The 27,426-nt window shown below is 35.4% G+C and overlaps 1 protein-coding gene across 1 annotated transcript in view; it reads right to left on the reverse strand.

Annotated features, from left to right (window-relative positions):
- Positions 1–27,426, reverse strand: part of UNC13C (unc-13 homolog C) — a gene marked incomplete at its 5' end in the record, with an annotated part of 185,159 nt that overhangs the window by 132,045 nt on the left and 25,688 nt on the right. Inside the window, 3 exons of the mRNA XM_082321495.1 lie at positions 2,168–2,387; positions 7,516–7,587; positions 15,908–15,986. Coding sequence (XP_082177621.1) covers positions 2,168–2,387; positions 7,516–7,587; positions 15,908–15,986 — 371 coding nt within the window. The remainder of the gene's footprint in view (positions 1–2,167; positions 2,388–7,515; positions 7,588–15,907; positions 15,987–27,426) is intronic.

Consider the following 27,426-nt stretch of genomic DNA (forward strand, 5'->3'; position numbering starts at 1 on the left):
CCCCCCCCAACTAACAGTAACAGAAAGGTTCCTCCAAACAGAAAGGCATGTTTACGATGCTCATAACCATTTGATCTTCGTGATACTTCATTACACTACTGTTAAATCAAGATGTCTTGTATGTGTCTCACCCATGGAGTCAATCAGTCCCGATTTTCTTAAATTAAAAATATTTCTGAAACAATGTGTTAGAACACCATACGCTATTCTGTTAAATCCTCAGAAAGAAAACGTCTCCCTCTGATGGAGAAAGTTTCAGCTATGCTTTCTTTCTAGATCATTATGTATGTAACTATGATAGGGGAATTCCCACAATACTATATAGAACACTTGATAGTTATCTCTTTGCCACATAATACAATCAGCATTTTCAGGGAACAGCAGATGAGAGTCCTAGCAAAGTAGCTCCAAATCTAGCAACAGCCCAGTTCCTTGAATAACGTGCAGAGAGTAAACTTCAATTAGACCCACTGTGATTCATACAGATTTGTTTTGAGGCCCTCCTACAAGATGAATCTCACATTCCATTTTGAGAATATCAGAATCAATTCAGAGTCCCTCCTCCATGTTTTCTTCCTCCTGTGCATAAATAGTGCTAAACAAGATGTGCATAAGGGGAGAGATTAAATTTAGGAAAGCTACTTCTACTTCCTACTTCCTCCATCAACTTAATGAGCAGTTAGTTGGCAAGTGACTTGCACATATCCTGTTGCCAACAGAAGTACAAGATCATCATTCTTTTAACTCATTTTCATGCCTCCTAAGTCCAGGTAATATAAACCAAGTGATTCCCAGCAGAACTAGAGTGTCAAACGACTACCTAAAACAGAGAGATCAATGGGCTGATGCACAATTAATTATTTTAGCTAGTCTTAAAAATGTACCTATAATGAAATGGGACAATTAGTCAATAAGAGTGAACAGGAACCGACATTGTGAAAGCCTGCCTTCTTTTGTTACTGTCCAGGTAACAGAAGCTACTCACACTTATTGAAGAAGCTACTCGTAAGTATCTTCATTCACTACTTTATACATTTTTGAAAACTCACCACCAACAATCATATTAATGCTGCACAATATACTTTTATAATATTTCATTTTCAAAGCAAACTTTCTTTTCTCATTTGTGAAACTATGTCAAAAGCTTAGCTGTCAAACACAGCCCAGTTTCAACCACAGTGTAGAATCACAATTACGCTCAGTTAAGTGGTTTGATTTAGAAATTTGTCATTGATTTATGCACCATGGGGTCAGTTGCTCTGGGAAACTGCGATTAGTTCCTCAACAATATGAATCTTGAGAATCCATCCCTTGTGACAGCTCCTCACATAGAGAACACAGTGGGAAGAAAGAAGACCTGACTGGAATATATATGTACTTTTCCTACATGTAGAAGCTAGGTAAACCCTCAGGAACATATCAACAGTGAACAATGTGGAATAATTCCAGAGTTGTAAAAGCCCCTTCTGTTCCAAAATCAGAATATCAGGAAGTTTGCAGGTCTTGATTTTCTATTGTTTAGAATCTCATGTAGTAATCATGTTGTAATTTAAGTATAGTTTAAATGCACCTCAGATATTTTTGGAAGAGAAAGCATAGTGGCTGGAATTAATTTGGCCAATGAAAAAGCAAAGAAAAAGGTTGTTTCATCTTAATTCTAGTCCCAGAGGACCTCCTGACTAATATTTTTTTTTCCCTTACACATACATGGTTTGATATTTTGAGGGGACAAGACCCTATTTACTGTTTCATATTCTTGTCTATTCTATAGCACACTAATATGAGTACAATAAGCATTAGGAATATTTTTTTTAATCTTTGCTTTGACATTTCTTGTGTTCTGAGTTAAATAAAACAAAGAGGGTTTACATCATGTAACAAATTGCTCTGGGTGTTGCCATAGGCAGTGGAAAGTAAATAACGTACTGATACTACCAAACATTATTTTGTAACTGACCAGCAACATTTGGCAAGTCCCAAGTACAAAAGCAAAATTAACTGTAGGTATTTCATAAAGCTTCTGGCTAGCTCCTCAGCCAATGAACATTAACATGCCTTCACTGATTTCTGATGATCTGGCCCTTCATTTCAGGAAACATCTTGAGTGTACACACAAAATCAAAAGGTGTGAAGTACTGCAAAGCTTTAGGTGTCAGGAAATACTCACTCTGCAAACAGTCAGCATTTAGGAGGTCTTGGCACTTCTCATGGCATTTGACACCACATTCGGTGCATCTCATGCCTTGTCTGGCTATGCCCCAAAGTAGACCTTCACATTCATAACAGTATGTGGGAGTTGTAGCTGTCCAAACTTCAAAGTTATGAGGTGTAGTTGATGATATTGGATAGATCAAAGCCTGCAATGTCTTCCTGAAGACATGTATTTTCTGTTGGGTAAGAAAAAAAAAAAAAAAAAAAAAATCAAGACTTCAGCTGAAATATTATTTAATACAAGTGAACTGGAGCTAAAGTGTATGTCATTACACTTGCAATGTTACAAAATATCAGAATAGAGATAGAAGTATGAACTAATTTGCAAAATACTGATTTACTTATTTTGCCTTGCACTTTGAAGACAAAAGAACCCTGGATGACCATTGTGACTGATTACAGAAACAGGAAAGTTAAGTTGGAGTCAGGTCAGTCAATTAACAGAGTCCTACATATTTTTAATATTTTGAGGCAGGAATTAAAATATTCATTAGTGTTACATTCACTGATGCATTTTAAGTAACTACTTAGCACATTACTTCTGAATATTTAAATACTTCCTGCAGGAACTTAGACACACCATACAAAATGTACTTTGATAATATACAGTGCTACCCTTTAGTGTCTATACAATCTCTTCATCAAATAAAAGCGGGCCAATTTTAAGGTTCCATTTTGTCGTATTCCATTAATAGCATACTCACTACTTCCTTTTTAAGCACCAACACGCTTTTTACTTATAAAAAAGAATGATCCATACTCTCAAAAATCCACACCCATTTCTTGGACTGTTTTGTCTTAGGACCCATGACCAGTTCTAGCAGAACAGTTATCAGCTATTCACTGATTAGTACTGCAAAAAAACCTGAATCTCAGCTCCTTAGTGCTTAATAAGGTGAAAACAAAGTAGTCCCTGAAGTTTTGTATATAAAACATAGGCTTATATGGCCAAAATGGTCTAGTTTGTTTATTTGAGCTTTGTTTTCAGGCACCCCGCTCTTCTAAATCCAGTGGATTTATTGGGAATAAGAAAAACTCAGCAGCCTGTAGGCATTACTAGGCACCACACAAAAATATGACCTTGTTTTTTTGGTGTTTGGTTTTTTTTTTTTCTTTCCATCACTAAATGCACACATGGCTGCTGTAAATGTATTAGAAGTTCTAGACCTGTTCCCTTATAAATGAATAAATTGTTTCTTTTAGAAAGAAGAAACCACATTAAAAAAGGTAGCACAGTGGGAAGTCGGGTATTTCTGAAAGTCTGTCTGTCCTGCCATCTCTTAATCTTGTGTGTATATAATGCAAGGTAGCTGTAATGCTGGCTGTATAGCTGTGGCAAAGTGGGGAACAACATTTTAGTTTCTGTGGTTTGTCCATATGAACTTTAACATCACTGCCACAGTTCTGATAGTATAGAAAGCAGGGCTAACTTATTCAGTTAAGCATTTGTTAACATTCCCATAATTTTAATATTCAGCTGTGGTAAGTATATGCCAAATGCAAGATATTAGCCTCTCTAACAGCACGTTGACATGCTCTTGGTTTTATGTAACTGCATCTCTGCTCAAACATGCGAGATACGCTGCTAAGAATAAATTGTCTGACAAAAATATTTCTTTTGTGTGTGCATATCTGCATAACGTTGCACAACCAGAGCCATCAATTAAGAACTTTTGCTACCACGGGAAAACCATTACCATGTAGCCATAAATCTACTGATTCATAGGTTCAAGTGTTACAAATAACAAAACCAAATGTTAAGTAGCTTAGGCTGCAACAGCTCTTATTGAAGTTCATAGTTTCATGCCAAAACCAACATCTATCTTGTGAATCCTGGCCAAACAAATGCGGCCAGAGATTTCATAGGCATTTGATCCTAGCACCTCTGAGAACACTGTAGAACTGAACTAAGAAGAAAAGCTGATATAGCAGGAATGACTAAAACAAATATTGAATTGCTCTCCAGCGTGCTTTCTTAGTGTATCCTAGACAATTAACCATCTAGTAACTCCCCTGAAAGCAAGCAAAGGTCTGCACTGGTTTGATTTGGCAGACCCTAAGAGGGGCTGGGCTAGTCATGGCCACCTAACTCAGCAAACTTCATCTTTGTGTATTTCTCCACCCTCTGCCTCCCATGTCGCAGCTTGCCAGCTACAGGGATGAGAAAGAAAACTTCAAAACCAACCTAAAGTGAATTTATGCAACTTGTTGAGGAATCACGTTTCTCAGAAATCACCAGGTCTTTGAAGATGCCTTTGCAGATTACAGTCTCACACTACTGAACTCTAGTAGGATCATTACAAACCCTGCCCTTTCACCCTGTTCAGCTTCACTGATTTTTCACAGTATAAATCGTTTTAGAATTTTGCCAGTAATTTTTATCTGTTTCTGAAACGGCAGTAAGCAATGAAAAGGCACAGCTCATCTGCGGGTAAATGAAGTTTTCTGCTGAAAGACACAATGTGTAGATTGGTTTTGCTGCTGAACATGATCTTTCCCCTGTTGTTAATACAGCAAACTACAATCGTAAAGGAAAATTGTATTTATTTTACTGTCTAGAGGCTTTAATTCCTAATATTCTTCTCTGTTTAAATGTATCTATTACATGCATTCACTGAGCTCTGGGCATGGCAACATTTAGCACTGTTAATATATAGGAGGATTATTTAGTTATCTGCTTATCCTCCGAAGTGAAGTTTATACCTGTCATATACTACTTGAGATACTTTTTCAATGTCATCAACGTATTATTTTCACAAACTTGCAGCTCTGTCTCTTTGCTCAGCAAAGCAATTAAATGAATGCTCAACTGAAAGCATAGGTTTAAGCATCACTGAAGTTAATACTTTGACACTGCTTAAAATGGCTTTGGATCAATGCCTGGGAACATACAAACTCACTGTGTCATGAATGTATTATACCAGAAGGATAGCGATGTTGGGTGGCAAAGCTCAAAGCATTTAACCTCAGGTTTTAATTTTGGGAGTAAGTGATGTTTGGTTTTTAATAAAAGGCATTAATTCAAGGAATTTCCATATTGAGTCTAATCACCCAAATAACCTGCTTCCATCAGTCACTAATATTCTCCCCAGAAAAAGCTGAGGGAGGGTAAAACCCAGAAAAGCCTTAATCAGAGGAATAACGTGCCCAAAGGGGATTTTCTTCCTTAACTCTCATCAGTGACTGCACTTCATCTGGTTTTGTGGAGAGTACCTGAAGAGTTCTTTTATGCCTGGAAATGTCTGTTCTTTTTGTTTTCAAATCTTGCTCTACTCAGTTTTGATGATGCCTTAGGGCATTAAGTTCTGCTGGCTACTTAAAGACCAAGTAGAAAAGTATTACCTTTCACTTGTTTTAAGTATCTTGCAAGTGGTTTTACTGTCTGTACCGTTACATTTATCCTCGAAAGATAGACTGCCCTTTAGTATGTTTAGTGAGGGCTGGCATAAGACAGGCTTCTCTTATTCACCTCTTCTCTGAATTAGCTTTTTACATTTTCTCATCAAATGTATCTAAATTATATTTGTTGTCTGCCTTTGGACTTATGTTTTTATTTAAAGACTTCTTAAGAAATATCTATTTCTGGTACACATTTTTTCATATGGCCTGGTTCAAATGGAGGCCAAAGAGTATAATGGCGTAAAAATACATTCAACTTATTTTTCCCTTTCCATTTCTCCTGAACCACAGTTCATTAATTTCTCCTGATTGACAGCAAGCATTGGAGAAATGTTTGCATTGAGCTGTCCACTGGGATTTGCTGCCTTCTTTTTTCCTCCTGAACAGTACCACTTAAGTCAGAATCTATAACTGCAGTCTAAATTATTCATGTCCTGCGTTTGTTGTCAATTAATATTATCTCCAAAACATGCACCTTTAGCCCTCCAAAGTCACAGCCTAGTAGTTTTTGCATGAGGGAAGGCATGTAAACATATAGTTAAACCTGTATTTATTGTCATAAAAGGTAGTATTACTCATAAATGGTTTTATTTGCTTGTTTAGTAGACATCTTTTAGTAAAGCATTTGAAGTATCTTAGGGTCTTTTACTGAACTTAGATATTTTTGTAGCAGCTATAACATAGCTGGAAAAAGTCTTTATTTTGCACCAGTTGCATGGCATAAGTTTGTTCTCTATAATTTTCCCTCAGCCTTTAACTTCTTTTTCAAATTCCATAGTTCTCCTTCATTCTATCAACCTTTGTTGCTATTTTGAGATAGCAGAACAAAATAACTACTGCTCCTACTGAAAGATCATTTCAAACACCAGCTGTTTCCTACCTCATTAATCCATCCCTGAGCACTACCAAATTGTTCCTTTATGATTACCATATAAGCATAGAAAGTTCACAACGAATCAGAGAAGAGTGATGGATGTGTGTACACTTGTGCTATGGGTTTCAGTTCCCAGAATATCTGTCGATATATTCTGCTCTTCCATTCTTCTACTATGGAGCTTAACAACAGTGTAAGAAAAATTCAACACTTCATTTTTTTCAATGTATGATATATTCTAGAAGGCTATGTTTGCACTAGCAATTTAAGGAACACAAAAGGGGCCTTTATTCCTTCAAATTAGTCCTTTTGCTTAGTTCAGCCATGTAAATCTGCTTGCATCACACTTTAAGTATTCCTGAAGAAAGTGACACCTGTTATGTTTTTGTTTAAAATAAATTTCTTTTGCAAAATGTAAGTGAAGCCAATAATGGAAAACCACAACGCACAAGTTTTACTAGCTATGAGAATATGATTTTTCAAAAGATTTTCCTGGCCAGTTCTTGTACAAATTAAAATATTTCTTCATCTAGAATCACATGTGTGATAGCAGAAGTGTAGCAGGAGTTACATTTACAAAATGAAATAATGTCCCAGTCACCTATAAGGACTGGGGGGAAAAAACAAAAATCACACAGAAACCTTCTCGCAGAGTCTTGTCATTCTAATTGTATTCATGGTGTGATGAATAGAGACAGATGCTGAAAAACTGCAGGTAAAGCATGGTACACCTTGACAATTTAAAATAAAAGGTTTCCCCAAGTAACTAAATTGTAAAACAAAGGTTTCTTGCTTAGTCTCTTCTGACTGTCATCGATGTGAGTCAGCTGAAGCAAACCTGGTCTTGTCACTGTGGATCAGGCAGCAAATTCTGCTCAAGATCCCTGAAAGTTCCTACCCAATGAACATAATGCTTATACACTCAGTTTTATCCAGTTTGGAGTGTCTAGGGCTGAAATAATTTCTGAATAGCTTTGAACAAAGATTTCGTATTATTTAAATGACTTAAAACTGCAATTGAAAACACTTACCATTTCATCATTGTTTATGGAGGTCCGGATGAGCATGGCCATGGAAATACCAGATTTTCGAGCTGCAAGTGTCTGTTAAAAGCAAATGCAAAACTGTTAAAAATTATACTAGTAACTCCAATTGTTGAATCTAACGGAAGGCAAGTAGTACTTGATTACACTATTGGATTTAAGCAAAATTGTAGGAGTTAAAAAAACTTCTAGTTAATGTTTGTAGCACGCAACTTTTAAGGTTTCACTACATAATGAAAGCACACTTTCCATCATCATTACTGTTTCTTTCAGCAGTGCCTAGCTGAGCTGCCATTTCTAATACAAAACCTGTTATTCAGAGGTTTATGACTCAGTTTTTTTAAACCACAGGCTGTCACTGTTTTTCCGCTTTGCCAACCAAATTAATGTGGTACAAGGATAGGCATCCTGCCCTAATTTGGAAGCTGTCTGTGCCTGCAGCAACATGGGAGATCATTCTGCAATAGTCTTATGGTTCAACTTGTCAGTCCAGATAATTTTTTGTAACTCACTGAGCATTTTTAAACTGTGTGTATGCATATAAAATGCTACTTGTCTTAAATAAAAAGTCTTTGGGAAACCTAAAAGTAATTTTTTCCTTAAAGACAATATTCACTTATTACTATGAATAGCTATATGCAGAAATACTCTGGTTCTCGGAGAGAGAAAAAAGGCTGGAACTCTGTCTCAATCCGTCCTCTTTTGCCCACATGATGTTAAGGGTATATGAACACCTCCCAGCTCCAAAGACTACGTCCTTAGTTGTAGAGACAATCTCATTTGCTCTAGTATAGTACATACAAAGGCACTCAAAATAAAGTATTTTTAATATACAATAAAGAAGGAAATTTTCTCTTCCTTACTGCAATATCCCTGTAATTTAAATGGTTCCTGGAGAATTAATAGAGAATATAATGATCAGAAGGAAAAAGACCCTGGGGAAATGAGTTCTGTGTGGTTTCCAAATAATATTTCAACTCTGAATATCACTTCTGCTATCAGTAGTCCTTTTGGCCTGACAGATAAGATTTATTCCACTGTACAAAATACTAACCGTAACACTGTTATATTACTGTATTTTACCTGCAAAATTGGGCTCATGCTTTCTTCTCCCTATTCTAAATCATTCCAAGTGTGCCTGTATACTTCTGCTTTATCTCTGTTCTTCCGTAATCCAGCATCTGCTTTGTCATACATTGCTGCCCTCATAGTCTAGCAGTGTGAGGATGACCAAGTATACCACCCACTAATCATAAGTCTGTTGTTGTCTTTGCTGTGAGGATACAGATTTTCACCTTACTGTGAATTGGGTCTTCTGTAGTCCACCACTATAGAGCTATTATGGCAAAAGTTTCAATGATATTTTGCATATGACATTCTTATTTTTGTGCAATACATATTAGGTCAGAAGCAATTTAGGCTTACATCAGCAGAGGAACTGCATCATTAATCTTTGGATGGAGAGACAATTCCAATTTCTTCGCATTTTATAATTTTAAACACTGACATAATTTAAATGGATTTTTTTTTAATGTAGAGATATTAAGAATGTTAATTTTAATTTTAAATGTTTACTTTCCCCTGAGAACATATCCATTCAATTTTCAATAAGTTTCCCTTGATAATAATTAAACTTGCAGATAGACAGAAAATTATTAATCTTGTGAAACCAATTATAGGGTAAGAAGTCATCCTTGGCACAGAAATATTTGATTTGATTCATCACTGTCCTATTACAGTTAATATGGGATGCAAAGAACACCTTTTTGTTTTTTCTTTTAAACTCTCAGCAGTTTACCAAGCCTATGCCATTAATTTGCTAAGTTTTCCCACTCTGTTATTAATAGGTAAATAGTTCTGTTTGCTTCTCTGTGACCATCTTTTCCTTCTATGTCTGTGAATATGGGAAATTCCATTGGTGTGTGCCAGTGAGATTAAGAAAGTGACAGGAAAGATTAAACAGAGCCCAGGCTTTGCTTTTTTAAACTTTTTGTGACAAAACCTAATGCTACAGGACCCACACACCAAAGTAAGAAATGACAAGCAAAAATGTGTGGGGAAGATCAAGAAGAAAAGCAACAATTTTCATAATCAGTAGAGTTTTAGGTTAAAAAAGATTAACTTTAAAAGCACCCATCTTCTGACCCCTCTTGAGGCATAGGTTTCTTCTCAAAGTCTCGGAAAGTAGCCATTTACATTTACTTGCCTGCAGTATGTTAGTTTTATAGTTTTGACCTCTAATTTCATGCCCTTTGTATTTAGAAAGTGATTTGTTCCTTTTAGGTCTAAAATACACAATCCTAGCCATTCCAGGCTATAGAGCAATGTGGACTACCTGTCAGGGCAGGAAAACCAAGGGCATAATAACATGAACCTTGAATATAGGGTAGTGAATGATACTGTGTTCTGTCCTCCAGCAATATATCAGTCAAAGTACATGGGCCAGCAGGAGAACCACAGTTCCATGCTATCACTATAAGTCAATAAACAGATACTATTTCCTGTGAGAAAAAGGAAAGTAGGGAAGCAATTGTAACCCTGTCATGTGCCCTTGAGGGCCAGTTCTCCCAAGGGCTACTCCTGGAATCATGCAGCTTAACCATTTTTCTGCTTAATCAGAAATGTGTCTAAAATCATAGTACAGTGTCGTATATAAAATAACAAAGCCTAATAGGAAACAGATTATTAGGCTGTTCTTAATAAAGTGTTTGTCATGTTGAAAGGATAATAGAAGAACGTGATATCTAGAGGGATTTCTGATAAACCAGTAAAGTTAACAGTCATTATGGATTAAATTTACAGGGATTTTAGTGAAAAAAACTCACAAGTATTATTTCCATTTATGTATGACTGTCAGAATAAACTGTATCTTCAAGAGAGAGCCCATAAATAAAATGTTTCTGTTCTGAAATACTGTAGTTGGTGATAAGTCAACAGCTTGAAGCACTGAACAAACACAGAACTGTGTCTGTTCCTAAGGATGGAATGAAGCAAGGAGTAGGTATTTTGGAAATAGGAAGGGAAAAATGCTGCCAGACTCATTTATGGGAAACAAGGTGACAGGTTATGAATGTAGCCAGAAAACTTTCCCCCCTACTGCCCTTCTGTTTTTAAATATTAGCAAGGAAGAAGGGTAACTGCAGCTAATAATCTGGAGCCTCCAGGAAGGAAATCCAAATTGCCAGAGCATCAAAAGAACAGGGTGAGCAACCAGAACCTGAAGCCTTTCACTACTCTCCTTTAACAGGACACAAGACTTGTTCAGCAGTTTACACTTCCTTACTGTCTCAAACTGACGTTCAGATACTACCTCATGTCTTTCCTTATATGAGAACTTGCCCTGTGAATTGTAAAGATCTCTATGTAGGTACTATTGCATCATGAACATATGGACAAATTTATTAAAAATAATAATAATAAAAAGATGATAAAGCAGAACATCGTCTATTTAATTTTTAAATGTTTTTCCAAATCCCTGATACAGGATTTGAAGTAACTTAGTCTCCTTTGGGCTGAAGTCCTTGTAGACCCCCTAATACCTTGTATCTACACTATCTTATGTATTACCTCCAAATTTGCCTTAGCAGCTTAAATAAATAAATTAATAAAATTAGAAGTCATAGTAGCAAAAACATTGGAAAGTAGTAACCATAAGTAAAAGAGAATTGGACTCAAGCTACAATTAAATGTTAAATGAAAAATTATGTGGGTGAAAAAAGAGCCACCTGCCATGATGAAATAAAAGAAAGCTGTGTTTTGAGCAGCTAAAGTGGCAGTCAAGCTAATGTTTTGCAACTGTTCATGAATGCTGGCTGTGCCATGCAATACTCATTCCTCTGTTTTCACAGAGGGTTTCTGTTTTCCTGTTCATCTTTTCCTTCACAATTTTTTTCTTTAAAAGAATCTATAGGCTGCTATCACCAGGAAAAAAAAAAGTTGAAGACAAAATATTTGGTACCACTTCAAAATATTTGTTACCACTTTACAAATACTGTTATATTTTTAATGCAATGTAAAAGTTACCCACTAGAGGTGAATCTGTCAAAAAAAAAAAAAAACCCAAACCCAAACGTTTTCAGCATTTAAAAGCTGCACTATTTTAGAAATGTTTCTTTTGAGCAACTACAGGTAATTTATCACTCTAGGAATCTTGAATTTATTATTGTGAAAGACAGATTTGTACTCTGTTGCTGGGGGGGGGGGGGGGGTGGTGGGAGTGGCGCAGGGGGACAGGAAGGAAGAAGAAATCACTCAAAAAGAACAAGGTATTGTCCAAAATTACTTACCCCCTTCCCATAATTTTTCAGTTAAAAAAGTTGATATCTGATCTTCAAATGTTCAACAGAACTGCAGTATTAAGCCCAGAAAACAGATTTAGAAAGGAAATGGCAACTCAGTTGAACTACACAATCATTACCGGACACCACTGTAATACCATTTACTTTTTCTTCATATTTGTTTTCATAGCACAGACACAAGGGCATGCTCCGCCTAGCCTCTAAGATCATTCTGAATATTAAGGTTAGTCAGAAACGGCATGGAAAAACAACAAAACCAAACAAGTTCATCACTAATTTCTTAATTTCCCCACAACTAATTCTTAATTCCTGGAACACATAGGAGTGAAATAAAGGAATGTAATCATATTATTATGATTTCCATTTAGTAGAATTAAAAAATCCCACAAATATACAAATACTGTTTGATTATTTTTATAGTTTATCTATTTAATGTATGAATATTAAAATATTTAATCCAATTAGTCTATTAATGATTAAAGGAGTTAAGAAAATGGACTGCAAATAGCAGATTTAATGTAAAATAGTCCAGATATTTAGCTTTTATCTAATGATTACTCTCAGAATGTACAAAAACTGAGAATGTGGCAGCTGCAATTTATATGAATGTCTTCAATCTTAAGAGTTTAAACTACCATAAAGGAGTTCTAGCCTCTATAAATGCTTTTGTTGCAGAGACACACACATAAAAAGCAGTATCAGTGGATTATTGTTTTAGCTGAAATGGGCAGTTGTTTCATCTTGTATGTTCATTTCAACAGTATGAACCAAGCAGTCTGTTTTACAACAGCAGCAAAGATTCACAAATTATTCTTGTGTTCTTGTAATGAAATGATAAAGCTAAGTAATAATACATGCTCAAATGAGCAAATGAAGAAATTTGCCTGATTACAGTGATTGTACAGTATAAAGTCACCTTTAAATCAAATGAAACCAGGAATTTTCTAGAGTTTTCATAACATTTAAAATGATGACTTGCATTAACAGAAGCAAAGACTAAAGAATAATGAGACAGAAAAATAGAGCTAGCTACCTTTGTCTATGACTGGGCAGATCACCACACCTATGTGGCCATCATGAGTTAAGTACTTCTAATCTCCACTATAATTATTGCTATTCCTCTCCCTGGCTGTAGTCCCACCTCAAATAAAAGCTCTAACTAGCACAAAAGTCAGAACATGTTTGTTTAAAAGTAGAAGTTACAGCAATTACATCAGCAAGTGCAGTCGACACTTTTTTCTGACTCCACATTAAACAGAGGTCTGTTTAAGCTCTCTGTATTGTTATTCAAACAGCTCTCTGTATTGTTACTCCACTTGAATAACCACTTCTGCTTTCATTGTCTTTCCCTCCTATACAGATATATTCTACTAGCACTCTAATGATGACCCACAGTGAAACTCATGACTGCAGCAAAGAGAACTGTTCCTGTAGATGGATTTTGACTGCCTATTCTTCTCCAATAACTCAATCCAAAACAAGTAGGGAAAGTAGAGTCCCAAAGCATTAGTGAAAAAACTTATCTCACAGATGTAGGAGAAAGAGAACTAATAAGGCTGCTGTTGAAAACTAGATTTTTCAAAATGTGAATTTATGGAAATAAATGAGAGTCAAAGATATCATCTTAAGAAGCTGTACATCATTTTGATAAACCTTATATTGAGATACCATGCTGAAAGCATAAAAACTAATGCAGAGAAACTGGAAGAGCAAAGGGTCTAGGAAAATAATGAAGGAACTTTACAAGTGCCAAAGTTGGTGGAAAAAGAAAATATTTCCATGAGTCATTTAGTTATTAGAAAAAAATTACACCATAGTACCTAAGAGTCTTTATTTGCGTCGGGAAATTCACGTTTACAAGAGAGGTCAAAGAATTTAATTGATTGATACAAGAGGATTTAAAAGTAGGGAACACCTTCAACTTCTCTTTATCTAGGTATCTAAGGCTGTTCAGTTCCACAGGGGAAGCATCATGATTGGGTCCTAAACAATCTGTTTGTATCATTAGAAAGGATATTTGGAATACATAGGTAACTTTTTAACATGAACTTTTTCTAATAATTTTGGCATATATGATGCAGAGGACGAGACATTCACATAAGAGACAACTTCACTTAGGATTAAATTCTTGGTCATAAAATAGTTTTTCTATTTTCCAATAAAAGGTCAGCAGAAAATATGACATTCATGAAATGCCTAAGAGTTATTATGAACATTTTAGAACATTTATCAGTATAAAAGCACTTACCATAGCCTGAAAAATCCAGCCGAGATAGGAAAGAAATTATAAAGAATATTAATAATTTGTCAGATTTATTGCAAGAAAAAAAAGATATCAAATGATATCTATTTCAGTCAGTGCCAAAAGAGTCTAGCACTTATTTCTAGAAATATTATTTCTGTATTTCTGAAACCATCATATAAGTAAACATAAAAAAGATCATTTACAATGTATCAGATCTTACAAGGACTTGAGAATTAAGTTACTGATTTAAATGAGGTATTTTGGAATCAACCTATTACAAGCTCAGAGCTCACAGGAGATTGCTTAAAATGCACATACCTTCAAATACAAATAATCTTTCAAAGATGAAGATGACCTACACTAAGTCTGAAATAAGTTCCTCTTAAGTTGGTAAAATTGTTTTATGTTTACAGCTGCAGAACTGAATTCTAATATAATTTATTATTTTAAAGAAGTATATAGTCAAAGAACATATAGTTAAGAGCTATACTCTAAGTCCATAATGATTAAATTCCAGAATAAATTTCAGTTTTATAACTCTGCAACTTCCACTTATTAAAGGTAGAATTCCTTCAAGAGGAGTGATCCTTCAATGACTGGGCAGCAAAATAGTAATGACTACAAAGTAATCATTGACATATTAGAATAATAAAATGAAAGTTTTATTCTACCATTCAAAATGTGAATTTTCTTTTTTGTTTCACTTTGATAATTGTTATGTTTTTCAAAGTGAATAGTTAAGATTCTGATCTCTTAACTTTTTCTGAGCAATACCTGTCTGTAAACAGTTCCAACAATTAAGAATAAAGCAAAGTGCTATTTAATATGCATAAAACTATCATAATGTGGCTGTAAATTATACTCGTGTAATACAGCTTACAGTGGAGTAGCTGCTGTCAAAAAGATGGTTTCAGTGAATGCAGGCTCTACTATGTGATAAATTGCAACTTTTCATTGATTTCAGAAGGAATTCTATTCTAAAATGGTTGCTGCGCTTTCTCTTTGTGACCCTTCAGATAGTATGGTGTATCACTGTAGAGTAATTGTACAGAGTAGCTGAGAATACATTGAGCAATAATTTGGCAAAGATGGATCTTTTAAAGACAACTATAGTAATCATTTACTTTGGCTGACTCCCTTTCTTTACAATGTGAAATTGGTTTAGGGGCTCACCACCACCAGAGACTAAATATGTATTTTATTGAATTTTGAATTCTATACCTCAGGAAAAGAAAAAGAGAAATGTGAATGGCACTTAAAATTCTTCAGAGCAGAGAGATTCTATTTAATCTTGTTTAGACTGGAAGTCAGAATAAATGTCAAAAGAACTGCCATTCTTCTTGCCTTTCTGAAATTTATTTGCCTAGATTATTATTGTCTATGACGACCGCTAAAATAACATACATCATCTTGTACCAAAAGTATGCATAAATCTTTAAAACATTCATACTGAAACAGGGTTGCTTTTTAACAGGAACTTTCTTCCTCCTTTAGTAGCATAATAAATCAAGTCAATTGGTATCCCAAGTACTCAATAACAGCTGTCTTCGTAAGGTAATTCAACATGAAAATGAGTAATTTATTATTGCACAAAATGCACATTATTTGATTCCATAAGTAATATCTAAATATTTGATGAGATATTCCGACTTATCTAGTACATTATAACAACTGCATCATTGACTTTTACTGGACTCAATCCATTCTCTCAACATACCTCTTTTTCCATAAAACAGTTGTTGACAAACTGTCGTTCACACACACAATAGCAATTACAAGAAAGATCTAGACAACTGACAAATGAATCAACAGTCTCATGGCATCAGAAGTTACTTACCACATCTCGAACAATGGGAAAAGATTTCTTTCTACGCAGGTCTGGCATGCTATCAATTCCATATAGCCCACGGCCAGCACTGTAGGAGATGAAAAGGCAAAGAAGAAAATAAAAACCTGGGGCTTACAAGTTTGCATCCTTAAGACCTGCTTATAATATCTGTATTTACAGTTAAAGTCAAAATTAGCAGTTATCAGCTAAAGAAGGTTAAGTGTTCTAATTCTTATGAAAAATGAACAAGAGTGTTCTTGGTGTGGCTAATATTTTCTCCTGACATTCACCCAAAGCAAAGAGTAGCTGAAAGGTTGTTTATTACCTCCTAAGACTTTTTACCATGGATTTAGAAATTATAACAGTAGCTTTTCATCAAAAGGACTTGTATATCTGATAGTTGAGATGAAGCCCAACATCGTACAGGATATCATTGTTGTCATAAATTTGATACAAAGAGTAAAATATCTTAACTAAATACATAATCCCATTTTCTCATATGAGTCCAGGTGACTGTGAAAAACAGAATTTGTCACATTTTAATATAATTCTATGGTGACCATCATTATTTTCTCTTGCCTGGTTTAAGCTTTTTCATTAAGCACACATTTAAACCCATTAGATCTCACATACAACTTGGAAACAACAGCAAAGAACAACTTGGAGCCACTTCAAAGAATAAAAGGCTGACGCACCAATAGGATTTAAAAGAATACATACTGATCTGGTAACAATATGCCTCATTCTCCCTGAATCTTCAGAATAAGTAATACAGGTATTATCCTCCTGCATTTTTTCCACAGTGAATGTTGGAATACCTTGTTAGATGTAATTCAGAAATATTTTAAGATTCTCAGAGAAGCTGGGATACCATATTTTTTAAGACCCAACATTTTCCCCTCCATGATCCTTCTGCTTGGCACTGTCTCAAACACCTTTTCAGTTGTTCTTATGTTTCTGTCTCTATGGATAAAAAAAGTACATGTCACAGCAAACAGCTTCTCATCTGAAAGCCCTCATTTTATTTATACACCTTACAATTATTGGGTGAAAAGAGATTTACTGAAATTACTGACAGAATTTTCACTTCCTTCTTAAGGGTCAATACTTTGTCCCAGATACTCCTCTGCTGACTTGAGGATTACAACCCCTCACCACTAGTAGAGCTGACAAGTTCCATGATTATTTAAGCCAAGACTCTAGCTGGTGATTCCTGTTGGATATAGATGTTACAGTTCCACAGCTGCAGCTAAATTCAAAAGGAATTATGAATCAGAAGCCTCAGCTGTCACGACTTACAGCCTGGCATATTGATAAGAACTGAAATCAATGCTGGATTATGCCAATATGCCAGACTAAGCAGTTCAGGGACAGACATTGCTCTACTCTGATACCTCCACTGCTAATATCTTCAATATGAATCAATGCAAGCCAACAGAACTCATAAATCAGAACTCCAAATTATGTAAGAGAAGTGAAATACAATAATAGGTGTTACAGAAAAGGACAGCAAATTAAGCAACCTATGAATTACAAACTATTAGAAGACTAGATGGCTAGGGGAGTATCCTAAGGAAATACCATCTTATGCTATGTTTACTCTTTTCTGACAATTTCCTAGGTATCTGCTTTTGGCCATCATCAGGAGAAGTAGGATGCTGGGCTAGATGGACCTTTGGTCAGATTCTGTATCACTGGGGTATTTTTGTTTGGTTGGTTTTTGGTTGGTTTGCTGTTGTTGGGGGTTTTTGTTTGTTTGTTTTGCTTTTAAGGCAAAGCCTACAATAATATTTATCTCTCACTTGGAATAAAATGGGGTTCTATTGGGTCCCCTTACTATTGCACAGGCTTCTGGAAGAAATGGACACAGCAGTAGACTGACAGTATTTATTTCCATGCTTTACTTTCAACAGATGCGGAGCAGCAAATTTACTTTCTTGGAGTGCGCTTGATAGGGGACTTGGAAAGTTTAGCTTGGGTGAAGCTTAACTGAACTAAAATCAGAGGAGAGGAAGGTAAAATGGCATAATGGCATCTACATTGTTGGAGGTATTTGTTCACCTTCTGTTCAATAATTCCCATACTTTGAAGTTCTGGTGAAACTGCTTTGGGAGTATCAGTACTATGGACAGGTCCAGCTTCTGATCTGCAGAGAAATGGGGGTGCTTTCTGGCTCAAAGTCCTGTCTCTAAGATGCAAGACACAAGCACTGTTACACCATAAAAGAGCAATGAAATGAATAGAGCAAATCTAGGTTAATAGACTGCTTAGTGGGCAGCTCTCCAAATAGAATAAACTGCAAAAGGAATTTGAGAAGCTATCCTTAAGGTCAAAGAATACTTTTACATAGCAAGGGACAAATCCCTAAGATGGAATAAAAAATAAACTTACAAAACCACATAGCAGAAACAAACATTTGGGGCAAAACTAATAGGTATTGTGGCATGGATAACACTGAAATCTGTGCTTTGGATGCAAGACATCAATTAGGATCAAGGAACCATTAACTGTTAAAGCTAATACTAGAAATAATGAGTCAGAAAATACTGCTGCACACTCCAGTCCCGCAGAATGTGTTACTGTGATGAAGCACTCATCACAGCTGCCAAATATTGAAACTCAAAAGTTAGATGTCATACATGGGGAGCTGTTGATACACAGATAAATCTCATGGAGGGAACAAAGCCCGTTTCTCCTATCTTGTAATAAACAAAGACACTCTGAACATTGTTTCTCATATGGATTTTAAAAGCTTAAATATAATGTTCAGGATCATATACACGTTCATTTAATCTTGTAGTTCTACATACCTGCAAAGACCTTGATAAAGATCTCCCAATATTTACACTGATATACGCAAGATTCAATCCCCCAAATTGGTGGGTTTAACTTTAAAAAACCCCATGGAGTCAAGCATCTTTCTCCACAAATTCAAATAGGACTGAAATTTAATTCTAAAAGCCCCATGCCCAGCTCTCCCAACACCATCAACCATTTAGACTTCAAAGTTCTTTCCTCTGTCTTAATAACTTAGTATCATTTTTCATATGGTGCCGAAGTTAGATGATGAAAACGCAATGCTTTTTTCTTTTTTTGCAAATAAATATTAATAAATATTAAAGTTTTTCCATAAATTGTATCCCTTTCCCATTAGTTAAGAAAAAAATAATCACATTTCACTATTACAAAGCAAGCACTAGTTTCACATAGCCGGTAGGAGTAAAGCTGGTAGGACAGTAAATTTTATTTCCTAGTAGGAAAACTTCTGAGCTCCTCAAGCATTGATGTTCTTCAGGCAAATCCTGTTTGACAATGAATTTTCACCCTTTCTCTTGCAAAGAAAATAATAGATATATTTTACTCTCATAACATGGTTCAGAAATGAAGTGATGCTTTCATCCTTAAGCTGTATATTGTTATTAAAAAAAAGCAGACATTTGGCATTGGATTAAATTGCTTTATCCTGAGAGATGCCAAACCTCTTCAGGCCATTTTCTCCAAAATGGCACTCAGTATTTTGCATAACATCTCTTGGCACTGTGCAGGATTGAGTCACAGATCATACTCAGATTAAAGTGAAGAATAAGGTTATAAATTGATTCAAAATATTGCTTTCATAAGAGACTACGCCAAAAAAAAAAATCAACATCTTTAGAAGTTGAGTAAGGTGAAAATGCTTATGGGTGTTCTTTCTCTGTGATGTCTTCAAGTTATGAGGTGCTTTATTGTTAATAGATAAGCTCTTGCAGGAAGTTTCTTAAGTTGTATGTCATTAATTGGCATTATACTTATGGGATGTATTGTGGGAATACTCTGAATGCTCTTTAAGGTCTGTGAAAGTGGGTTTATTTCCAGATGAAAATAATGATGAAAACGAAGAGGTGAGGTTTCACTGTTTTTGTTTTTTTTTTTTTAAATCACTCAGTATTGAACATACATTTTAGGTTATTGGGATACTTCATTTTCCTGAAGTTCTTAGGTTTACGTAATATTTCAGATTAGATGAGTCTGTTTTATAGTATAATTAAACTTTTGTAGTTAAATGTGATAAATAAAACACCTAGGCAGCTTTAATAACTTAGAATGCTGTCTGATCTCATGAAAATTGAGATGAATTTTTTGAAGATTGAACTAGGGGGTGAGGAAGGGAAGAAGAAATGTATCATTGCTGCATATGATAATCATATAATATAGCCAGTGGCTTCGTAAAAACATAAAAATGGAACCATGCAAGTTAATGAAAATAATTATGAGACAGCCACATTGTCTGAAGACCCACAAATCCACACTTGGGTAGCAATACATAATTTTTGCTAGAGTGGAAAAATGAAATTGGAGATCTAAAACTGTATATGAATACCGGCAGAAAATTCCAGCATTATAAAAGTAATTACGGGATTGGATTTACAGCTTTTCCTGGTCCTCGGTATATTAAAATGCCACCAAAGAAATACCTAGCACTTTCTCTGAAAATGAAAGTTGGATTAAAAGAGTCTTATAATATGAGCTAAAACCACCATATTAAGAAATGAAAAAAATGAAAAAAATGAGCCAAATCCCTCCATAGAAGAAAACCTGTTACCCTGGCCAATTCAAAAAGCTTTCAGAAAATTTTGGGGTAGACAAGACTATACTAAAGGACTATATCTACTCAAATTTTGACAGACTGTGCTCAAATGAGTACGCATATTAATGTCATGAAGATTTTGAAATTACATTTGTTAATCATATTTCTATAGTAAAGATATGAATTAATCACACATTAGGATATATTGACAGATGCTCAGATTCTGACTGAGGCAGCAAAACTTTGTGACTTTGTGACTACGCTTTGAGCCTCCCTCTGCTGCCTTCTGATCACAAATCTGTTGAATGCTTCATCCCCAGGTGTAACCTAAAGCAGACCAACTGTGCTAACAGGTCTCTGGGGCCGTCTCAGCTTTTGGAAAAAATAAAGTTGCTTGCAAAGAAGTTCTGACCTCATTTCTCTTTCCTATCATGCTTCTTGTCACATTACAGGGAGATGATGCTAGCCAACTAAAGCCTCGGGCAATGTGGCATCAAAGCGCCACCATTTCAACATGTAAACTTTTTTCTCTATTTTTTCCAATATTTTGAAAAAAATCCAAAAACAAAAAACAAAACACCACACAAAACCCCCCAAAACACTTAAATTATTTCCTAAAGCCCAAACTCAAAAAAGTTATTAAAAATCAAGCATCAGCAAAACAGCATTAAAACTACATTTGCTGATATTCTTGACCTTACACCAGAGCAAATCGGTAGTAAGACTACTGACAGAGTATTCACAGTCCTGCAAAAACTGTTTAGAAGGAAAATCTGGTCTCAACATTTACAGGGAAGAGAAAATTCTGAACATCTTTCTCACAATTAATCGTCCCTTAGCAGAACTGTTGCAATACCATAAAATCAAGGACTCATTTTGAATTCCCTGTACTATCTTTGAAGTCTATGTAAATGGTTTCCTTAGTATCAACATGACCATAACGAAGAGAGACCAACGAGGGAAAGAAAAAAACCCAATTTGCATAAAGCTTGTGAGAATTTATAAGGTGGAGATCAGAAGTTCTGTAAGACAAATTCATTTGCAAAACCAGAGTTGGAGACCTTCCTAGAACCATATGAAGTAATAACATGCTACACTTAGTTTACTTTTGACAATATGCATCTCTGTGGTTGTCATTATCATAGGATCATAGCATCTAATCAAAATAAGAATATAAACCTCCTGGACCAGAAAGAGATAAAACAGATTAAAAGCAATACTGAAACATCAGTGACACCCTAGTGAAGGCGATGAGACTGTATCTTACAAAAAAAATCCTGAAACCTTAATTTATCTTTTAAATCCAGAAATTTATGTAGCTGTGAACTTTCAGCATGCTGTATCATCATGGAATCATGGCCAAACAGCTTTACTACATTTCCACCTCTGATTAATTAATAATTTCTGCAGATGTGATATCACGTGGCTTTAGAAATACATCCACAGGAATACATAACTGACTCTTTCCAGCCTATACATGTTTGAGTCTGGGTAGCATCCAAATTGAAACTTCTTCAATGACAGTCAAGACAATTTATTTCTGCACCACATGCTGGATCAGAAAGTCTTCCATAAGACAGTTAAACATAAAACAAGGAGAGTTAAGTCAATATGAAAGTGCAGAAAAGACTTGGAATCTGGGAGGCTGTGAATTCCTTATGGGTGTGGATGACAACGAGAGCACACTTCACCTGAGAGTTAAGAGGAAGGATGAAATGGAAGGAGTAAAGAAATCAGCAAAAGAGACGGCAGATCTGAAACATGAGAAATGAACAAAAACTTGAAAATTAAGAGGGCAACTTTAATTGGACTTGGTAGTAGCCAGTAAGCAGGTGAAGAGAGCCTTGAACCTCTCAGAGCAAATCTAGACACATCATTCTTGGCTTGTAAAATTTCAAACAGGGATTGCTGAAAAGCTAAGCAAGGAGTAAGCAGTTGTACTAACTTCAAGTTATTGTTGAAGTTTGACAGATATACAAGGAGAAATAAGAGTCTTGTTTAAATCCATTTGTGTAATTTCAACACTTTTTTTTAAAGTACAATCTTCAGGATTTTCATCTAATTATTCTAAAGCATCAAGTCCATACTGACATGATTTTTTGCACAGAAAATTCCCAAATTGTCCGTTGGCCATATTAAAATCCTCAAAGGCATCCCTTTGTTTCTGTTTGTAAAGTTCCTTCTAGGTATATTCTGTTTGTAAAGTTCCTTCTAGTTACAAGAGAAAAAAATGGTAATCCCTTTCATATCTTAGTTAGGTGGGTAGAGCACTTACCTCGAGTACAGGAGAGTTTATTTTAAACCTTAAGAGCATTACCACTTCCCAGACGCTATCCTAACTCTTATCCTATAAATTTAGGAGATAAGCTGTTTCTCCCATACCTCCTTCTGATACACCTGCACCATTCTGTAAGAAAGAGAAAGGGATTCATAGGCCCTTTATGTATTTCCTTTATATTTTCACATAAACAGTCTTTGGTGCAGGGTTCTGATATTAGAATTCTCTTTTCAAGAACATAAAGATCAAGGCAGACCCAAATTGCAACTTCCAGACACATCTACAAATCTCAGGAAAAGCATGATAGAAATAAAATAACATTTCTGAAGTTCTGAAAAGTAAATGTACAGAGACTAAGAGATAAACTCAGAAATTCTAATTCTCAGGGTTCTTTGCTACTCAGGAGCAGTTCCATCAGCGGTGAATAAAACTCATCACGTGTATAAGGCATTCTTATACCACAAAGCTACTTCTGACAAGCAATGTCTGTAAAATCACTTCCATTATTATTTTGCTCTATAACACAAAATATGATTAAAATTGAAGGTCTTACTAGACTCCTTTTACTGATCACTAAGGAGTAGCATATAGCAAGGAAAAAAAATCCAAATTCAAGAATGACTAACAGTCTTTTCTTGGGAGAAAAAATTATGTCTGAATGAAGAATGATTATGATGTTACCAAAGAAACAAAAGGACAACATGGTTTTTGAGAGAACAGCAAGAATGAAAGAATCAAGACAGATGATGACATAACATAAAGATATTTTAGTATGATATTAGTGGTGTAATTTATGCTCAGTCAGTAATTTGCCATAATTCTCACCTCTGCGTCTTTAAATAGCTTAGTTTTCTGCTCAATCTGTACTTCCCCCTGCAATCTTTCAATTATGATTTCAAGCTCAAGTTCAGCTTAGCAAAGCATCTAGATCTGATTTTTTCTCTGTGTATCTGTACAAATCACAAATATCTGCTTAAAAGTTATATATAGTCAAGAACTGCCCATTTTGTTATTTATAAAAAGTATTACTAAAACTCATTCCAATTATCATCTGCAAAATGTTAAGGACGTGAACTATTTTGGTTTTAAATGAGCTTCACCACCTCTTCTGACAATACTAGAGCAGTACTGTAGCTACTATCAAGAAGTTTGTGTATTCTGTTTGCTGGTTCTGCAATTTTTTAAATTGCTGAAGTATGGTAATGTCAGAGTTCTTACACATACATACTCATTCACCTGAATACTTTTAAGAGATTAAAGAAACTAACCAGACTTCAGGGAAGAATGGCAATTTTGAAGCTGCAGCTTATAAAGGAAACTATCTCCTTTCTTTTGTGCAATGAATCAATGACCAGATGAACTCATATAAGACAATAACACTTCCTGCCTCTTCTTTGCCCAGCATTCAATCAGTGCATAGTAAGGATCATAGAATCTCAATTTTTTTTTTTTTTTTTCCCCTAAGGACTTCGTATGCCTTTACTGGTTTCAGTTCCTACCACAGAAAAGAAGATTGTCTGCTTCATAGCTGTTACTTGTGACAGTGTATTTGAAATTTGATTATAGTGGGAGTTTATACTAATTCCACTGAAGTATCTTGTTGGTCTTTAGTTGCTGTAACTGGGACAAAACACCAATGTGAATGAAGTCTAATTTTTACTTACTTTATGTATTTAAGGCAGCTCTATCGTGTACTGAAGAAAAGTAGGCAACTTTTACCTCAAACACACTTAATCAGGGCTAAGTCCTTCATTGAATCATTCCAGAATGTTTTTTTCTTTATTATTATTACCAAACGTAAGCATTTATTATTATCATGAGTCATTTTAATGAAGAATGTCTAGAAATCTCAGTATACAAACTGCTAGAAAGTGAAATGTGATTTCCTTACTCATACCTTTGTCAGACGAAGTACAAAATGCTTGACCAGTGAATGAAAAAGCAGCCATGTAATCTACCAGCACACTGTTCTGAAAAAATTAATTTTGCTGTTTGAAAAAATTAAATTCCAGCTGAACTAGACAAGAACTCTTGCCTGGACTGAAAAAGCATGAGGAAAGCCAAACCTGAATACCATATAGAGGTATATTAGTGATTATCTGTAGAAGCATTACCAAAAAGAAACAAACAAATCCCAAACTTTTTACTCCTAGTCTTTAACTACCTTGAAATATGAATAACACATTAAAATCTTTGCTGAAACAAGAGAAGTTCCAAGTATCAGAGATATGTTGACTGTGGGAAGTTTGAAGCCAGGCTAAGACTACCTCTTGCCTAATACTCCAATTGCAAAAAACTTAGCAATAAATTAGTACTTGCATGCACTCTCTCACTTCAGTAATACTGATAGAATACATACTCTGTAGAGAAATAAGACAACTGTGGAAAAACTGCTAGATATGGTCTGGTGTCTAGAGTGTTTCCAGTTAGCTATGTTCTAAAAATCTCTTTATATTGTTTGCACTTGGAATCCACAAGTTCAACATTCATTCTAAGTTAGTATGCTTCAAAACCCACTTCCAATTGCCTTTTGATTACCAGTAGATATTTTAACAGGTCAACTTATAAATGATAGAGGAAGAAACAGTACAGCAAAATGTTTCCAGTTGCTTTCATCTTAAAGGGGTACCCTTCTCTGTAAGAATCTAGTGAAATGATAATAAATCCTGTTTTCTGCATGAGGAATGAATGTGTCCCTTATGGCAATAGTCAACTAGAATCTAAGGAATTATCTGAAGCAGTTACTTTACCTGCAGGACACTGAGGCTTGTATTGTTTAGTAGTCAGTGTTCTGTATTATGTCATGAATAAATACGTTCTCGAATTATCTTTCTAGAAGAAAAACTATACTCGTCTCCTACTTCTCTATGACCTTACGTGGACCCTGGTGCATCACTAATTGCTCTCCTCGTATCAACCAGCAAAACAACCAACAAGCCAAAACATCCCCCCCCCTCAAATCCACATTTTAATTTTTTTGAGGGAAAGAATATATCTTTCCACAACTGCAGCACTGCTTTCATTTTTCAGAATTGTTCTCCAGCTATACTCCACTAAGGCTATTATGAATTCTCACTTTATGAGGGACTTGTGAACATTTTATCAAACTTTGAATTCATCTGGGTGCAACAGCTGCCTTTTTGCATAATTTGGGTTAAACAGTGACTCTTCCTTTCTTTTCGAAGATTTAAGGGAAACAGGAAGAAGAGCAGCTTTGGCAAAGGTTTGGCTGGAGCAGGTAGTGGTGGGTTTGCAGTGGTTTGAGATGTCAGGATTGTTTGAGGGGTGGGTTTCAAAGGAAAAGAACGACAACAACAAAAAACATATTTTTAAACTTGGGAGGAGCTAATAGTATGAAAGGCTGGAATGAAGGAGCTTGGTGGAGATATGAGCCTGTATATCTATGTTTTGGGTTTGGTGGGAAGATAGAGGGAAAGTGCATATGGAAGGTAATATGCTAAAGAAGGGCTACATCAGAAATTCTGACCACTGCCATTTACGCTGAAGACTGGTGGGCTGTGGATACAGGCGCATATAGAAGGATAAAGGTAATAGCCACTGGACTCTTGCATATATTGCGGGGGGGGGGGGGGGGGGGGGAAGCAACTGGGGGGCCTGTAGGCAAGTTATTTCCATGTTACTCCTGGTAGTAGAGAAGGTATAGCATTTTATATTCTTTTTAAAACATTTTTAAATGCTGTTAATTAGTTTTTTTCCCCAATATAAATATTTAGTTAGAAGCACTATATAAAGGAAAGAAATTACAGAACTAATTGAAAAAAAAATCATTTCAAGGACACAGACAAAACCAAAAGGTAACAGCACAAAAGGGGTTTGGTGCACAATAAGGTGAACAATATCCAGTAGAGACATGGAAAGTATGACCCACCAAACTCTCATATCTCACAAATAGATAAAAAATAACTGTACACCTGCCTGGGAAGACCCATTTCAGTTTTTAGTGGAGAGCAGAAGAAGCCACTGAGAGATCCAGTGGAAGAATACAGTTCCACTAATATATACATGTGCTGAAAACACACATTTCAATTATTATTCTCAGACAACTGTGTATTTAGTACTTTTTCTTGCATCTTTACTGAAACAGCCCTGACTTTGGGCATATGAACTAGAAATTCTCCTGTGCACAAATTCTCTGTACAAGAACAAATTCGATCCTTCTAATAACATTTAAGAAGACTGTAAGTATGCAAAGATTGTTGGCTAACAGCTGGAAGTAAAGATTAATCAACTGATCTGGATTGTGAGATCAAATTTTGTTGAAAAACAGGAGAATAGCTACATTACCAGAACTAACAAACTGGACAATGCTGTACTGACAGTGAAACATTAGCCTTTGTGTATAGTTTTTGGAACATTAAACACTACAGCCATAGAAAAACTGTTCATGTTATGTAGGTTATACATTAAATTCTCTACTCCCCTCCCCACCTCCAATAATAACCACCCAACAACATCCTGACATAGAAGATGATGAAGTTGAAGGCACACAAGTTATCATTTAGGCAAGAAAAAAACCTGTAATGTTGACTATTTTTTGTGTGCTTCTGAAGATATTCTGCACAACAATAATCTATTTGAATTTGTCAGAGAATTCAAGAAAAATAAATTTGTTTTACCATTGAGAACATGCCACTGAAGGAAAGGAGTAATCATCTGCATGCA

The sequence above is a fragment of the Platalea leucorodia genome (genome assembly GCF_965183815.1).
Source record: "Platalea leucorodia genome assembly, chromosome: 9".
NCBI classification, from domain to species: Eukaryota; Metazoa; Chordata; class Aves; order Pelecaniformes; family Threskiornithidae; genus Platalea; species Platalea leucorodia.